General features: G+C 45.5%; 1 protein-coding gene across 2 annotated transcripts; it reads left to right on the top strand.

Annotated features, from left to right (window-relative positions):
- The first annotated feature begins 10,177 nt into the window (after window positions 1-10,177).
- Window positions 10,178-15,750, top strand: LOC150040056 (ral guanine nucleotide dissociation stimulator-like). Of its 2 annotated transcripts, none has more exons than XM_090327423.1 (9): window positions 10,178-10,365; window positions 11,319-12,022; window positions 12,679-12,894; window positions 13,168-13,271; window positions 13,678-13,738; window positions 14,290-14,358; window positions 14,749-14,838; window positions 15,327-15,359; window positions 15,610-15,750. In XM_090327423.1, exons 1-9 carry the CDS (start codon window positions 10,200-10,202, stop codon window positions 15,733-15,735), a joined length of 1,569 nt encoding a protein of 522 aa, XP_090183549.1. In that variant the 5' UTR covers window positions 10,178-10,199; the 3' UTR covers window positions 15,736-15,750. The 2 variants fall into 2 exon arrangements, with proteins under 2 accessions (XP_090183549.1, XP_090183548.1); XM_090327422.1 differs by having other exon boundaries at window positions 13,678-13,741.
- The last annotated feature ends 2,678 nt before the right edge of the window (window positions 15,751-18,428 follow it).

Raw genomic sequence — 18,428 nt, 5'->3', positions numbered from 1 at the left:
AAGCAAGATGCTGAGACAAAGGCCAAAGGATGAAGCAGTGTAAAAGGAATATTCACAAGAAAATACGTTGCAAATGAACTTTACAACTTGGGATGTGGTGGAGGTATGGGAAGTGGGAGAAAAACATGGGAAGAGGGAAAATGTTCAAGAGGTAATGTACTCACTACCTTACAAATCTAACCACAACCTCTCTATACATCACCCTGATAATAAAATGAAAAAGAAAGAAAGAACATAGAACACGAGGGTCTGCCACAGGAGCTCACACTAGGTATGTAAGAGGTAGACTTTGGAAGGAGGTGTAGGAGGGAATGTGATGAGTCTCCCTTATCACCCAGCAAGCCAGGCATGTTGGAATGTACTTGAGATCCCAGTACATGATAGGCAAGGATAAGAAGGACCATAGTCTGTGGCCATCTCTGTGCAAAATGGATACCAAGAGAAAAGCAACTAAATCACATAAAGGACTGGCAGCTAGGCACTGATGGATCGTCCTGCAATCTTAGCAATTCATGTAGATGAAACCTGAAGATTATAGTTCAAAGCCAGCCATAGCATAGAAGTCTGTGAGATATTTCTCTCCAATTACACACACACACAACACAAACACACACACACACACACACACACACACACACACACACACACCTCACCAGAGATGGAGCTGTGGCTCAGTGATAAAGTGCTAGATTTGAGCAAAAAGATCAGGGACAGTGAATAGGCTTTGAGTTCAAGCCTCAGGACAATCACGCAAAAAACAAAAGAAAGGATTGGTAATGTGAGTGAAGCAGTGGAGTACTTGTCCAACAAATTCGAACTCTAAATTCAATTTCAGTTGCTCAAAAAAAGAGGGGAGGGGCCAGGAGTTTGGCCTAGTGGTAGAGTGGTTGCCTAGCATCCACAAAGACCTAGGTTTGATTCCTCGGTACCACATACATAGAAGAAAGCCAGAAGTAGTGCAAAAAAAAGAAGGGAAAAGGAAGGGAAGAAGAAGAAAAAAGAAAGGAGGGAAAGTAAGGAGAGGGGAGCAGAGGATGAAAAAGGAAAAAAAGAAAGAAGGAAAGAAGGAAGGAAAGAAAGAAGGGATAATATATACTAAACATATGTTAGATGTTAAGAATTAGTCCCAATTATTTAAAATATCATTATTTCTAGAAGGAGACACACTGTGTCCTGCCTAAGTGAAACAATAGCAAATCACATACAGAGTTTTGGTCAAACACAGGCCAGGCATACAAAGGTGGACCCGCAGGATAGCAAGTCTACTGATGAAGCAGGTGTGTTAAGTGTGTGGAAGTGCATCCTTCTGATGGTTTTGCAGTGATGAAATTGCCTAATCATGCAGTTCCTTGTGCAGGTGCCTGCTGAATATACTAAATCAAAGGGATACAAAAAATAATATTGGCAATGAAATAAATTAAATAAACATAGCAATTGGATGTCTGTAGCAGATTTATTTACCTGAATCAAGGCATTTCGTAAAGTCTCTAATTCCATATCACATGCACAAGGTTGCTGATTGCCTTCTTTATTATCTTGTCTTTCCTTGTTTTGTTCAGATGAGCAATGTGCATTTGTCTTCTTGTCATCTAGTCTTAAGACATGAATACAGTTGTAAAATTTCTTTTGTTAGAAAATGTAAAGCTCATTGGCCGATATCTCTTCACATGTTACCATAATAAAACTTTTATGATCCCTTCCTTTCTAGCCTTATGTAGTATGTCACTTAAATCTCTTCCAAAAGCTACCACAGTAGAAAAGGAACAATTAAAGATAATTCTGTTACTTAGGAAGCTACTTTTACTAGCATAAAATATGAAAATGAAACTCTAATATTTTTCATAAGAGATGAAAGTCATTTTTATATAATCCTACTGTTCTCTCAACTGAACTAGGTAACACAATGTAGCTAATAAGTTTGAAGGTTAATGTGCACAAATGTGCATACATTTTCTACAAAAAAGTCTTATCTTTATACAATCTTTCCAATGATTCAAAGAATGACTTGCAGTGTAAGGTAGCCCCTTAAGATATTTTCACACAACATGTATCTACCCAGTACCAGAACCCCAAGCCAAGCTAAGTTTTCTAATATCTGCAACCACACTTCCATGTTTCCTTTATGTAACAGTGTCACTGATTAATATCAGTATGAATACTAGGAACAACTTAAATGATAAACTTAAATAATACAATAGTTACTAAAATAAAACAGTAACTTTTCTAGCATAGATTAATTTTTAGATATGCATATATAATAGGGATAGTAGATAAAATAATTAAAGAATTCTTTTTTTGCCAGTCCTGGGGCTTGAACTCAGGGCCTGGGCACTGTCCTTGGGCTTTTTCCTCAAGGCTAGCCCTCTACCTCTCAAGCGACAGCACCACTTCTGGTTTTTCTATATATATGGCACCGAGGAATCAAACCTAGGGCTTCCTGCATGCTAGACAAGTATTCTACCACTAAGTCACACTCCCACCCACCCCAAAGAACTACTTTCTAATCAACTTTTTCTTTCATTGTTGTTGAGTGAGAATAAGTGACTGCTCCTGTCAGCCTCAGAGAAACAGAAGAATCTAACACAGTTGAAGCACTGGATTTAATCCCCAGAACCAGCTGTAGAAAAAAATATATATAATTTTTAAAAACATTTTACTGAGTAGAAATGACAATTGTATATTGTAAGAAATTGTGAAAGAATAGAAACATTCTATGAGTATTTTTGAAATATTGATCAAAGTCTTTACTCATATTTTACACAGGTAGACATATTTGCTACACATAACATTTATTGAAAGTAAATAATTAGAAATATATAAAATTACTTATATGAAGAATGTTCTTCATAATCATCAGTTTTAATTCAAAAAATTAAGGTTCAAAAAGAGTTTTCAGCCTGGGAGTGTGGCCTAGAGGTAGAGTATGGAAGTGGCCTAGCATGGAAGAAATCTTGGGTTTGATTTCACAGTTCCAAATGCACAGAAAAAATGTTGGAAGTGGTGCTGAGTGCTAGCCTTGAGAAAGTTCAGTGACAATGTCCAGGCCGAATTCAAGCTACAGGACTGGGAAAAAAAGGTTTTGCAATATACTGAGATGTCTGTTCTACTTTGTTTACATCATTAAAATTGAGGTTCAGGAAATATTCCTGGAGCAGGGAGTTTGGCCTAGTGGTAGAGTGCTTGCCTAGCATGCATGAACACCTGGGTTTGATTCCTCAGTACCATATACATAGAAAAGGCAGAAGTGGTACTGTCGCTTGAGAGGTAGAGGGTAGCCTTGAGGAAAAAGCCCAAGGACAGTGTCCAGGCTCTGAATTCAAGCCCCAGGACTGGCAATAAAAATATTCCTTTAATTACTTCATGTATCAATGGTAAATAACTCATCAAAAGATATCAAGCACCACAAAACAAAACCCTGAAGAAAGCGAGAGGGAAGTCAGTCACAGCAAAAGTTCTTTTCTGTATGTATTTAAATGGAGCTCAAATGTTTCCACACAACTAGATACATACCTCCAATGACAAAATTCTCTTTCCTGTTCTTCTTCACACTGTAACTGTGATAATACTTTGCTTTCTGCTCGCTCCTTTTCCTGGCATTTCAATACATTTTTCAAACATATTCTTCTATGTATTTTACGCTGTCTTTTTTTAAGTTGTGAAGATATTTTATATGAGTGAATTGCATCCTGGGTCTGAAATAGCTGACCTGAAAGAAAACAGAAAAAATTCTTTGGGCACATAAAGGACCAGATGTACCCATAATCTCTCATTCTCACTCTGGACACTCTACCCCATATGAAACCACTGTACAAAGCTCTGCAGGTTACATCCCTGTTCTGGGTTAGCTTAGAGCCTAGGGCAGTGGAAAGGCAGAAAAATGACCACTGTCGATTAACTAGATGCATTTTCTCCTTGTTCTAGGAATTTATTAGGCACAGGAGTACTTTCCAGAAGAAAATAGCTACCCTGATAATTAAACACTAAAAAGGAGACAGGAAGAGAGACTATGAGCTGATATTTATCCAATCTACAATAGTTATTGATGCTTCATGGCAGTCTGTTTCTACCTAAGATGGAGTAAACTGTGTTGAGCTATGCTTCTGCCTGAAGCCAATCCAAAAATATTCAAGCAAACCACACTAAAGCACTTTGAAGACAACATATTTGAGAGAATGGAGTCAGTGAATGCACTGCTAAACTATTGCAGAGGGGTGTCCTTGAGAGACAGTGAAGAAAATATTCCCAGTGCCCAGGCCCTTCTGTGAGAGGGGTACAGACCAAAGCACAGAAAGAAGAGAGCTAGGTGGTGCATACTCCAGGTTCCCAAGATGCAGTGGTGAGGAAATCAGGCTGATGGAAGCGAGAAGGATGAGTGTTACGTCACAGCGCACTGGAGAGTTCAGAGAGGAACAAGGGGAATTCAGGAGAGCTACACAGGACCCCCTTGCATATGTAGCAGAGCAGTGGATCACGTGTGTTCAGAAAGGGGCCTGGCATTGAGGAATAAAACACATGAAGAGATGACAGAAAATTACCTATTGTTCACACACTGCCAGGAACTGATGTCTTTATAGAACAGAGGACATCAGAAAGGCCTTGCTTCAACAGGGCAGAATTAACCCTCAATAAATCTTGTCCTGAAATATCTTAACAATTTATGAAACCAAGACAGAAAGAACCAACTTTATCTGAAAGTGACTTGCTTCCAAAAATAGGGCTCAAGAAATCAAGTTGTACATTACAGAAATCATACAGAAGGTTGATGAGCATAACTAATCATGTATTAACCACCGTGATTACTCTGTAGTTTTCTCAGGAGTCCCAACTGATACATTTTATTCTGCACTTGGGAGAACTTAATAAAAGAAAGAAATCATATGCTGATAGATCTGGATGCTGTAGCTCAACCCTATAATCCTAGATACTCAGGAGGCTCACAGGATCAGGGTGGGCAAGTAAATAAATACAGGAGGCCCTTATCTTCAGTTAGTTAGCAAACCCCCAGAGGGTTGAGCCTAGACTCGAGTGGTACAGAACCAACCAAAAGCAAAATGCCAAGCATTTGAGCCTCAGACTTCCAGACTTTCTGCACATGTGCATACACACGTGTACACACACACACACACACACACACACACACACACACACACACACACACACAGTGATCATATTAAGAGCTTAAAAAATAAAGCCAAAAATGTATCCTCTCAAAAATGAAAGCTGTTAGAGTAACGGTGATCTGAACTCTTCAGGATGAGCTGTGGAAAGACAATTCACCAGAGATGATACACAAATAGAATTGGCCCTGGCAGGATAGCAACCATCAGCATGCATCTGTGATGCAATGAAAGGACTTGGATATGCAGCAGGGCAGGGACCAGCTAAAATGCTAAAACTCACAACCAATGTCAAATTACAGTGTACTTGTAAAAACAGAGAAAAGGAAACCAGTAATGTTGATGTTAATAGCTAATGGCAATGAGAATTTACATAACTTTTGGAAATGTCCTTACTTTTATCTTTCCTTTCTGCCACTCACCTCCTCCCCACTTGTTTTGACACAGGGCCTCACTATGTAGTTCCAGCTGGTCTGAAACTTTAAATCCAGTCTTAGCCAGAGATGCACTGGGATTACAAATACATGTTGCTGGGGCCAGGAATTTGGCCTAGTGGTAGAGTGTTTGCCTTGCATGCATGAAGACCCAGGTTCAATTCCTCGGTACCACATTCATAGAAAAAAGCTGGAAGTGGTGCTGAGGCTCAAGTGGTAGAGCTCTAGCCTTGAGAAAGTCCAAGGACAGTGCTCAGGCCCTGAGCTCAAGCCCAGGACTGTCCAAAAAACAAAACAAAATAAATACATGTCACCCTGCCTGGCTTTTGGAAAGCTCCCAATAAAGTCACATAAAGGAACATGAAGAGATTTTGTGAGTGATGTTTATTCGCTCCTTTAGTGCCCATGAATAAACATATATGGAATAAAATAGTGAAAAAATAAACTGTAAATTTCATATCATGTGTAGTTTATCAGGCATCAGTAACACCTAAAAAATCAAAAGAAAACTAAATGCTCTACTGCAAGAATACTCCTGTATGGATATGGGAAGGTACATGAGAAATCTGGAGAAATCTGTAGCAATGAGAAACAGTAGCTGGCTTTTGAACCAAGGCTTGAAAAGATCTGGTAGGCACTAAATATGGGATTAGCATTTACAGAGCTGACTAGGGTCTCCTAAGTTGGGGTGAAAGTGAAAGGTACCTAAAGTTCCTGTAGTATTGTAGGTGTGACCCTCCGTGAGAATGGGAGAGCATAGAGGAGAAGAACAGTAAAAAGACACAGGAGGGATTTTCCACTGAGAGCGATGCAGTGGGAATCATCTCTCTATGGCAAAGTGTGTAGCCCTCATTCTACTTTAACCTGAGGCATATTTGTGACACTAATGCAATAATAACACATTGGTATTGTATAACAGTGATAAGCAGTGCTAGTGTAAGTAATCTAAAAGACCTTAGAAGCCAGGTGCCGGTGACTCACAACAACTGTATTCTAAGCTATCTGAGTTCTGAGGATTTTGGTTAAAGGCCAGTCAAGGCAGGAATTTCCATAATGGTCTCATCTCAGAAAAAGAGTAATGGGGCTGGGGCTCAAGTAGTAGAGTCCTAGCCTTGAGCAAAAGAAGCTCAGAGACAGTACCCAAGCTGGGGTTCAAGTCCCAGGACTGGTTAAAAAAGGACCTTACAGGTATTCCGTGGCCCTACCTTCACCTTCCATTCTGTGTTGTTTACTTTGCATGGAGAAATGCTCATAATGAGGCAATGCAGACTCTTCTGGGACTGATTCAGACGACTTAGAGAAGACATTAGTGCCACCTGTTCCATTGATTTGGTCTGTGGTCTATAAAGTAAGTAACAGTATTTCAAAATGTGTATGTGTTTCTGAAAATACTTCTAATGCCATATATCGAATATACAAATATGGTAATTATTCATCTTTTTATATTTGCACTAAAGATCCTTCTGAAATGAACTCATTTCATGTAAGGTTAGAGGAAAAATCAAGAATCAAATATATAAGATAAAGATAAAAAGATACTATTTTAAGTATGAATACTAGCTATGATTTAATTACTTTTTCAATATTAAGGGTAAATGCTACCGTTCATTAAAAAGGACCCTGTTATTTGCAGTGGCTAATTCTTTCTGATTTGCATGTGAAACAACTGTTGTTGCTGCTGTGGTTGTCGTCAGGTCATTGATCATGTCATTCAAGCGTGTGACTATAGAAAAACCCAGCAGATGCACAGAACTATGGCTGGTGGGAGTATTTCAGCAAGCAACTAACTCAAGAACATAGACAGCAATCGTGCATATCCCATGAGCTTTGGAGGATAGAGTATCAAATACATAATTTTAAAAGTACTACTATTTTCACTGGGATAGAATTAAATATAAAAACACTTTCCAGGAGAAGAATAGCTTACATCTCAAAAGATGATATTTGTATAATAAAGAGAGATCCTAATACTGAATTAAGCAAAAGAAAAGGTAATGTCGGCTGGGCTCTAATGGCTCACAACTGTAATCCTAACTACTCAGGAGGCTGAGGTCAAAGAATCTCAGTTTGAAATAGCTTAGGCAGCAAAGTCTGTGAGACTCTTTCTCCAATGAACCACTAAAAATCCAGAAATAGAGCCTGGCTCAAGTGGGAGACTGCTAGTCTGGAGCAAAAAAAATACCCTCAGGGCAGGGGCCCTGAGATCACAACTCAGGATTAACATCAAAAGAAAAAAGAAGAGTATGGTCCTAGATACACAAAGGCAGAAGTACAGAACCTATATATTAAGGAAAAGCTTTCAGTGAGAAGAAAGCAGTAAATCACAGAGAGCTCAATGGAAATTTTGTTCTTTACATTACATTTAAATACTGAAAGTTTTATCACAATATACAACTCTTCCCTAGGAGGAAAAGTTATAATAAGTTTTAAGAATGAAAGCAATAGGACAGTTTTTGTTTCTTTGGTTTTCAGATTCAGCTGGTTCCAACCTTTACACTGAGGGCCCCTCTTACTCTTGTTCAGCTTTCTAGACCACTCGGGGACTCTACCCCATGAGGTACACTGCCTGCCTCCTTTTTGGCTACTTATTGTTGACCAGGAGTCTCCCAGACTGTTGTGGGGGTTGGCTTTGAACCTGGACCTTCCAATTCCCAGCCTCTGTATCTGGTAAGAAGCTATTTCTTAAATGTGAAAAATGTGTCTTGTCTTTCTGCCATCATTCCTTTCTTATTCATTGTAACAATGTAGATGCCAGGATAATGAGTATCTCACTATCAACTGCTCAATCTATGACTGTAAGGATAAAATGATGAACCTAGGCCTTCTCTGCTCTGTCTCCCTGGATAATGTATCCTAGATATTCATTTGTCTGATACAATGTCATATTAGGGAACCCATTGTCTGAATATAGAATTTTCTTCCTAATGGCTTCCATTTCCGCAAGCAAGAAAATGAAATCCTTTTTAACATCTTCACTGGAAGGGATTCTAGAGATGAAAATTCTTTGCTGACAGATTCCTTCTCTCTCATGTAAATATTCATCCTGTTTGTTTCCTGTCTATCTCTCCAAAGGTAATTATTCAGAAAAGGAAATGGATTCAGTGTCTAACACATAACAATTTTTAATGTGCTATAAAAAAACCAAGCCCTAAGTTCCTGCAGGATGCATTGGCTAACGGTTTTCTTCAACTTGGTAATCTGTACGTCATTCATATGTGTATAACCACGGCAGATTACCCAATATCAACATATGCTAAGTTATCATTAAATCCATCTATAATTTTTTAGTTATATTTTCTGATTCCATTCATTAAAGTAAAAAATTCTGGGCCGGGAGTTTGTCCTAGTGGTAGAGTGCTTGCCTAGCATGCACAAAGACCGGGGTTCGATTCCTCGGTACCACATACATAGAGAAAAGGCCAGAAGTGGTGCTGAGGCTAAAGTGGTAGAGCTCTAGCCTTGAGAAAGTCCAAGGACAGTGCTCAGGCCCTGAGCTCAAGCCCAGGACTGGCAAAAAAAAATTTGTTTGTGTTGTAATATTATAAACCCTTCCTTGTTAGTCATCTCCTTCAGATGCAATAATGTCTCAATATTCATACTTAGTAAAATAATTATAGAGCACTTGTTATTTTGAACTATTGTTTAGAGTAGTCTGTGAGGTAAATAAATTCCTTTGGTTATATTATTGAATAAATAAAATACACTTGTAGGAGAAGATAGAATGTAAATGATGAACATACCAAAGGCTGTTTATGTTGCCTGCCCTCACAACTCTCTTGCTCTTCTGCTGCAATAGACTGAGAGTCATGGCCTGCTGAGAAAACCATATTTTTCACCAGTCATCTACTGAAGTCAGATAAATGATAGTAAAAGAAAGAAGTCTATTCTTAAATTAGACATAACAAAAGTTTATCCTCAAGTGTTCAAAGTAACCCTGAGCAAAATACTTTTATTTCTCCCTTCAGGAATTACTTTAATGACGCAGATTTTCATCAATTGAATATACTGAATATCATCTGAGAGGAAGACATGGAAACATTTCTGTGATTAATTTATTTGATACAAGTGAACCAACACATAAAGGCTAAAAATAAAATGTAAAAAAAATAATAAAAAAGAGCAAATTCAAAGTGCATATTCTTTTATTTTTATTTTTATTTTATTGTCAGGGTAATGTATAGGGGATTATAGTTACACATGTCAGGGCTCAAGGATCAGGCCTTGCCCTGTGGGTTGAAATCAGGGAAAGACGCTTCACAAAGGGCTTAAGGACATGGAGGTGAGGACAGGTTACCTCAATGAGCACACGCAGGTCTCGAGAGGGACCAAGGGACAGGATGACCATCCCAGAGTAGATAGAGTGGATAGTCTGGGGAGGCTTCCAGGGACAAATGAAGGTAGGTGTGGGGCATGTGGAAAGAGGAGGGTGGTGCTCACAATTGTGATCTAAGTCTAATCTCATCCCTCCTGAACATATTGCCTGTAGCCCAGCCAGGTGCCCTGGCTTGCCAGGGACTTGGACATGAGCAGTCTCATGACCACTCTATACACGAGCTTGAGGGGATCTGAGTGGAGGGGAGGCCCAGCCTATGACTCTGCTGCTTCTCCCTCTGCTCCCAGAGCTTTTGCCTTCATCCTTGGTTCGTGGATGAGGGAGTACCCTGAAGATTTCCTAGAAGCGCCGGACTCGTCCTGCCTGCAACAACTTGTGGCATACCTCCACCTGAATATGCCCGGCTCCATTGAGGAGCACCAGGCCTGCCTTCTGCTCACCCATCTGGAACTCAGGAATCCCAAACAGCCAGAGCTTGAAGGTGAGTAGCAGGGGATGGGAAGGAGACAATAGCTGGGAGATTCTGAGCTGTTTCCAATTGAAGGAAGCCAAAGGCAAAGGGAGCCAGAAGTCCAGAGGCCTTGGAGGGCTGTCTGGAACACTTCCTGTGGTGGAGTCAAAGCACTGGGGCTTCTCAGGCAGGCAGGGGTCTCCTGACATTAGGGCAGACTTAGGGGAAGACAGTCCTGGAGGGATCTTGTCCTAAAATGTTCGCTGCAGCTGCAATCCTTGGTGATTCTGCAGTATTGCATGCCACGCATGAAGCCCTGGAGGCAACAACCCCCCAGGAAGGAATCAGAGCATCTTGGGCTGAGTCCCCTTCAGCTCCAAGCTCTGCTGGCAAGCTCCAGAGTGAGACTCTGAGAGATGCCTATTCCTACTTGCCTTTACCAGCTGGCATAGAAGACATAAAGCCTTGTGCAGGTAAGCTCATGACTCCCAGCCTTCCACCTGCCCCAAGTACAAGTGTGGAGGGAGTAGTCCCAGACTGAGCTGCTCCCTCTGATTTAGGAGCACTGGCAGCCATCTCTGAGCCTGGAGGACCTAATCCACTGGAACCAAGTACTCTAGAGCCAGGAAATGATGAGGAAGTTCCAGTGTCCACTCCAGAAATCCAGCTGCCAGCTCCAGAAGGCAAGGCTGAAGCAAATCCCTCATCAGCCCCAACACCAGCGGCTGGTGCAGATCAAGCAGAGGCTCCCATGAGCACTGTGGCAGAGACCTGTGTGCTAGTTGTAGCGGCTGCAGAAGGACGATTTTTATCAGCTGTGGGTCCTTTGCTGGAGGAAGAGGCAGCATGCCTCCTTGCTGGAGAGGTGGCCTGTCTCCCCCCAGCAGTGGAAGAGCCTGAGTCAACTGCACAGGAACCTGTGCCCCCCATTGAGGAGGAAGCCCCTGGGCCATCTGTACCCCAGGCGGCCTGTCTCCCCACAGCCAATGAAGAGCCTGAGCCATCTGCACAGGAACCTGTGCCCCCAATTGAGGAGGAAGCCCCTGGGCCATCTGTACCCCAGGCGGCCTGTCTCCCCACAGCCAATGAAGAGCCTGAGCCATCTGCACAGGAACCTGTGCCACCCATTGTGGAGGAAGCCCCCGGGCCACCTGTACCCCAGGCGGCCTCTCCCCCCACAGCCTATGAAGAGCCTGAGCCATCTGCACAGGAACCTGTGCCCCCCATTGAGGAGGAAGCCCCCAGGCCATCTGTACCCCAGGCGGCCTCTCCCCCCACAGCCAATGAAGAGCCTGAGCCATCTGCACAGGAACCTGTGCCCCCCATTGAGGAGGAAGCACCCGGGCCATCTTCACCTCTGGAAAAGGATGCCGAAGGTTTCAGGGAGGTTGTTTATCCACTACCTGGCAACGATCAAGGCCATGGCCTGTCGATCTCTGAGGATACCAGGGCTACACTGCTCAGTGCTGCAGAGCTAGAGCCAGACTCTGTACCCCTGGCTAGAGAGGCACACATGGGAACTGAGACAGACCCAGCTCCCTGGGAATCCCTCACAGTGGGGGATTTTCAGATTTCCTCCAGGGGCCCATCCAGGATTTCTTTGTTGAAGTTAGAAGAAATGAGTACAGCACACTTGGTAGAGTGGCTGCCAGACCAGAAGGCCGAACAGTTCGCAATCATGGCTGTGGTGAGTAGCTTGGCATGCAGTCTTTCCCTCTCTCCTCTACTGCCCACACCACCATTTCCCTGGGCAGAGGACATTTCTATTGCACATTCCAGCTTGGTGAGTGCAAAACCCAGGACCAGGTCTGGGTTCACCAAGTCAAGCCATCTTGATTTCTTGAGGGACAATTGGAATCACTGAGGGTCCAGGGATCCTGATGGCTCAGAGAGTAACAAGGACAAGCAGACAGAAGCCCAGGTGCCTTGATCTGTCCACTGGCCTTTGCATCCTTAACCCTCAGTGGGGCCTGGGGACTGTTGAGATCCCATGGCATTCACAGGACATGCCACAGGGTGAAGGCCAATGCCTGTGGACTGCAGACAGAAAGGAAGTGTGGTGGGGAAAGCAAATGTGCCCTGCCTGGGACATGCAGGCTGAGGCACCTCATGATTGGCAGAATGAAATTGGTCCATCCCTGCCCTCCTCTCTAGGCCCTCATGCTCTTTTTAGGGACACACATATGCCAGGGGCTCTCAGAGGTCCAGGAAGGAGCATGGAGACACACCTACACATGCACCTCTGCTTCCTGAGACCCAGTGCCTAGACCTGCCTCACATGCCAGGCAGAGGCTCTGGAGGCCTCAGGCAGAGTCCCACTGACCATTTCTTTTCCCTTTCCAGAGGCTCTTCAAAGAGCTCAAACCTTATCATTGTTTGAGCTACGTGTATTCGGACCCGGATAAGAAGTGTCAGGAGCTCCTGGCACCTACAGTGCTCGCAATTTTACAGTTTTGTGAACAAATTAAAACATGTGTAATAACAACATCGGTGTTGGACCACAGCGCCGAGGCAGCAGACAGGGCAGAGGTCTTGGAGCACTGGATTGAGGTGGCATTGGTATGCTGCAGGAGGGGCCTGGGACCCTTCTTCCCTCTCTCATCCCGACCAGCAGGCTGCCTGCTCACTCACAGCTGCTGCCTGAGTCCCCAAACCCCTCCTCAGGCTCTGCCCAGCTTCCTGCCATGTGGCCTCCTGCTCTGCTTCCTCTAGGATGGAGTCATCTCCCCAGGCTCCCTAGCATTCATCCCAGTAACCAAGGTGGAGCCCTAGGGTCAAAGCAGGACCCGGGGGGCTGCTCCAGGGCTCACCTCACACATTCCTCATCTCTAGGAGAGCCACCACCTCAAAAATGCCATCTCCGTGTGTGCCATCTTATCTGCCCTGCAGAGCAGTGCCCTGCAAGGCCTGAAGCAAACATGGAGAGCTGTTTCCAGGTGGGTGTGCCTTGTTCCTGGGCAAGTGAAGTTTGGTCAGCCTAACACCCCTCCTCCAGGAGCCCCGGGACACTGCAGCTGCACAACTCAGATATGAGGGGACTTGATAGGACTTGCCTGCTAGGATCAGCTTCCTCTCCAGGCACACAAGACCCAAGGCCACAGGGGACTCTTGACACATTGAGGCCATCCAGTCTTTAGAAGCTCTTCCAAAGGAAACCACTCTGGTCTTTGGCCCCTAGCCTCACAATGCTCTGCTCAACTCCAAGTGACCTAAGTGTCATGGTGGAGCCACATGCAAAGCTCTTCTCCATTAGGGTGAAATCTGCCTCAACTTAAAAATCCACTGCCTCTCTTCCTCTCCCTCCCTCTACCATCTCTCACCTTGTCTCTGCCCCTCCTCCAGGGGGAGCCTTGAGGTATGGCAGGAGCTGAGGAAGATCTATTCGATGGAGAAACACTACAAGGTGGTATGAGCCCAGGAAGAAGTTTACTCCAGAGGAGGGAGGGCGAGGAAATCCTCCCTGATGGGGTTTCCAAAAGTTCTAGTAGGCATCATGTGGGAATTTAGGATGAGTCATGGGAAGGCTGGAAGCATGGGTTCTGTGCTGGGGTAAAGGGCAGATTATGTGGAGAACCAGTGACTCCCCCTTGCTTGGCAGTGCAGTGGAGTGAGTGCAGGCCAGGAGGCATCCTGGGTGTGTGAGGAGGGGAGGAACTGTCAGGATGGGGAATCTCCAGCTTCGTCCTTGTGGCAGGTCTGTGATGGGGCTGCCTCCTCTCCACCCAGCCAGCCTCACACCCAGAATCTCAGAACCAGACCAAATAGCACCATCCTCTTGGGCTGAAGCAAATGTCCACACTCAACCTTGCAGACAGGCCTTCCCATATGCTCTGATATGCCCAGGAAGAGTGATGATGGTCACTGGGAACCTGACATCCTACGACCCCAGAAAGCAGGGAAGGTGGAGGGTTGAGTGAGCTGACAGTCTTCTAACTGCATGCTATATCCTACCAGGGCCCACAGTCCACACGGATGGCCTTCTGGAGCAAACTCAAGAGAGGACTGGGAACGCAGAAGGAACTGGTGAGTGTGCATGCCTGAGGCAAGAGACTCCCCAGCAGGAGATTACAGGGCTCCCACAGCCACACACAGTGATGGACCCCCTTCATTCCTGACCTCTGCCCATTCCTGCATATTGCAGGAAGGAGCTGCATCCAACAGATGTCTCGCATGGAGCTGAGAAATAAATCTTGCCCATCTGTCAAGTGTGCCAGCCTAGGATTGAACCAGACCCAGACTGATCCCCACTTGCAGGGCTGAGGGCTTGGGTAGGAGTGGAGGGTGGATCCTTGGGGAAGGAGCCTGTTATGCCCTAAGAAGTTCTCCTGGCTGGCACCATGGCACTGGGGTAAGTCCGGTGGGACTAAGCAGGAGCCTAAGTGAACTCTTATTTTTCACCACCCAATACCATAGGACTACTCCGAGGGCACAGTCCCTTACCTCGGCACCATCCTCAACCACTTGGCCTCACTACACCACCATAAGGACAAGGACTCCAAGAATGTGAGTGAACCAGGGGACCAGGCATGGGGAATCAGATAGGAGAAGAAGAGCCTCTGGATGCCCCTGGAGCTCCAGCAAGAGGCCGAGTTCTCCCCAGCTTCAGGCATCCAAGCAGCACAGCAGTGCTACCTTCTGATGCTCCTGGCAAACAGCCAGCCTTCAGTGCTGCTGATGACTTGGGCCCATTTCTCTGTGGGTAGTGGGGCAGGGTGGGAGTGTGACAGCAGGTCCTCAAGGTGACCTAGCATGTGGGAAGAGCCCGTGCTTGTCCCTAGGAGCCTCAGTCTCTGCAGGGTTCATTGAGAGTTGAGAAGAACAGTCAGATCCCTGTCCTCAGGCCCCCTGTCCCTGCCCTAGACTGAGAGCAACCCTAGTCCAGGTATGGACCCATGCTGCCCTCTGCTGACTACCTCGGTAGGTGCAAAGTGGCAAGGCAGCCTTGAGCTGCAAGCACCATTTGCTAAGCACAGTGGCTCTCTGGTTTGCAGGGCAAGTGGATACACATGCAAAGAAGAAGAGAGGTGAGGAGATGAAGCCTCCCAGCACAGGGAGGCCAGCTGTGCAAGGCCCTTGGGTCCTTCTTTTTCTCTGAAGGTGGAGGACCGGAGAAGGGGGCATGTGGGGGGAGCTGTGGGATGGGCCCTGGATCATAGCAGGCAATGAGCAAGAGACAGAGCCAGATTGAAGAGCGACCCAGGTAAGGCCCCACATAGGTAGCCTCGTGCCCCTCCACTGTGCAGGCCAGTGAGCATCTTGTTCTCTTTCCCCCAGGAATATAAAGTCCTGGTCTTGATCAAAGAACTTCAGGGCGCGTGTCAGGAGCTCCACGTAGTTCCTGAGGAGAATTTTGTGAAATGGTTCACAAACCTGAAGCGCCTGAGTCCATCTGAATGGTGAGCTGGGGCACACAGAGGGGGCAGCACACATGGGGCCTATGGAACCCCAAGTTCCCAGGGGACCTGGGATGGAGCCCCAGTGTTGGCCCTGCTGTGCTCACAACTCCTACCTGTCTTAGCTACAAGCCGTGCCAGGAGCTGGAGCCTCCCAGGTGGGCCAGTTTCCTGCACAGGAAGAGCAGGAAGAGTAAGAAGAGCTTGGTCCAGAGGAAGCCCTCAAAAGAGTAAGCAGAGGGACCCACAGGGCAAGGGACTCCCCGGCTGTGAGTGGTGGGATAGTGAGCCCCAGAAGCTGGGGCTGCATCCTTCCCTCTTCCACACAGCCACCTTGGGACTGAGCTGTGTGGCCTCAGCTCTGCCCACATCCCTTTCTTCCTTGGTTCCCATGGTGGTTCCCATTCCCAGAGCAGAATCATAAAAACTGCCTCAGGCTCAGGGCACACTGTGGTCTGGGGCAAGCATGAGTGCCCAGGGAGGCCCTAGGATTAAGGCAGGCCCTCCATTCAGTCACCAGACTTCAAGCAAGACATTCAGCAGCCATAGCAGCTCCCAATTGAACACCAGCGAAGAAGTTAGCATCAGAAGTATTAGCCACGAAACCTCTGGACATTTGGGCTTCTCAACCAGGCCTTCCATACTTTATCGTCGTGGATACCATTCTACTCCCAACATCAGCAACTCTAAGATTGACTTCCAATATGAGGGGATCTTGGGGTTCTTGAGCCCTCAGCCCTCCAGGAGAACAGGGCACGAAGGAATTTATTAGGTTGTTGCCAGTTCAACCTTTGGAGTGGACTTCAACCAAGCTAGTAGCACTATCTGATGCTTTGGGGAAAATTGCCAACTTTTCGGGATTGAGGGGGGCGGGTTTCTTGGTTATTACAATTAAAACTTTAAGTAGAAACACTGAGTCCATGAATACCATTTCTCTAGAGAGCAAGTTTGTTGTGGTTATTCGGAAGATGTATTTTATGAGGAAGTCTTTTCTGCCTTTGAGAGGTCATTTATTGTAGAATGGGGAAGATCATTTTTCCCCGGCCCATGTCAGGCATGCTGACCTTGCACAGAGTCTGAATCCAAGGTGATGCCTTGAGCCTGTGTCTCTCACCGCCTTGGGCCAGACTTTCAGGTGTTCTCATGGACCATTCCAGGATCTATGAAATCTGAGTGTTGAAATATCATCTTTGCTGCAGTCACTGGCTGTGTGGGAAGCCCCTGAGTTCCTTCTGTGCAGGCAGGGAGGCCACCCTCAGGTGTTGGGAGAGGCTGGATAGCACCATGCCCCTCTGCAGGAAAAAGGAGTCCACACTAGAATCGGGGCAGTGCTCCAGCCAGGGGCCCACTGCTGAGCTGCAAGAAGTGGTAAACTAAGACAATTCAAAATCACAATTTTTCCAAACCAGGTATATTCCTCAAACACTAAGCACACCGATGTAGGAAAATGAGCCGACAGAGCACAGAGAGAGCATAAAGTCACATGCCCGTGCCACTCAAACATTCTCTTTGCAGGGCTGGGAGTTTGGCTTAGTGGTAGGGTGCTTGTCTGGCATGCCGTTCTTCAGTACCACATACATTAAAAAAGCCGGTGCTGTGGCTCAGGTGGCCGAGCTCTAGCCTCGAGCCACATCCTGACTGCATAGTGGAAGAAGGGGAAGTCCCACCCCACCCCCCAGGTGATGGGCCTCCCTGATGTCTAAGAGTCAGGGGTAGGGACCTGGATGGTAGGTTACTGGACCTGTCAGTCTTGTGTCTTGAACCTGGGACTCTCCAGGGTCCTGTGACCTTGTCCTCTGACCTGAACCTATTTCTTGATCAGACAGCTCAGCAGCCATTAAGCCAGGTTTCATGTACTGTACCCCACCTCCTGGCTCTCCTCAAATCAACAAGGTGTCCCACTTCAACTCTCTACTGGGTTGATGTGCGTGGTTGCTATTGGTTTTCTGCTCTTTCCTCTTTTATGGCACAGTTTTCATACAGTGTTAAGTATACCAGCTGTTAAGTATACCAGCTAGCAAAGCTGCTGTTCATTTTGACAGGAATCTACCTGGCATGATGCCAGCTTTTTATTAAAGACTCTCAATTTGATCTCTCCAAATGTCGTGTGTAGGGCTGGGGGTTTGGCCTAGTGGTAGAGTGCTTACAGATCATGCCCAAAGACTGGGTTTAATGCCTTCGTACCACATACATAGAAAAAAGCCAGAAGTGGTTCTGTGGCTCAAGTGGGAGAGCTCTAGCCTTAAGAAAGCCCAAGCCAAAAATGTGATTTGTAAGCTGGGAATGTGGCTTAGCATGATAGAGTGCTTACCTAGCATGCATGATGCCCCACATAATGCACCACATTAACAGAAAAGGCTGGAAGTGCTACCCTTGAGCACATGCTGCTCAGGAACAGGGCTTAGGCCCTGAGTTCAAGCCCCAGGACTGACAAAAAATAGGACAAAGAGAAAGTGGCTTCTCTGCATCTTGCCTACTGGATTAACCTTACATTAGCAACTCCTACTGCCTGGTCACAGAACACAACCAGCCTCTTTCATTCTAGATCCTTTCTAGATCCTCACTGAAGACAATGTATTTTGTCTACGGATGCAAATTTTCCTCGAGAGTTAAATAAAAATGACTTTGTATTTAAAGGGAACAGAAATCAAATCACAAGAAAGACAAAGCCTTGCCAATCTTTGATTCTGAACATAATCT

This window comes from Megascapheus bottae, unplaced genomic scaffold (assembly GCF_031878675.1).
Source record: "Megascapheus bottae isolate mThoBot1 unplaced genomic scaffold, mThoBot2.hap1 HAP1_SCAFFOLD_103, whole genome shotgun sequence".
Taxonomy (NCBI): Eukaryota; Metazoa; Chordata; class Mammalia; order Rodentia; family Geomyidae; genus Megascapheus; species Megascapheus bottae.
The sequence above is the reverse complement of the archived record's forward strand: the minus strand, read 5'-3'. Positions and strand labels throughout refer to the sequence as shown.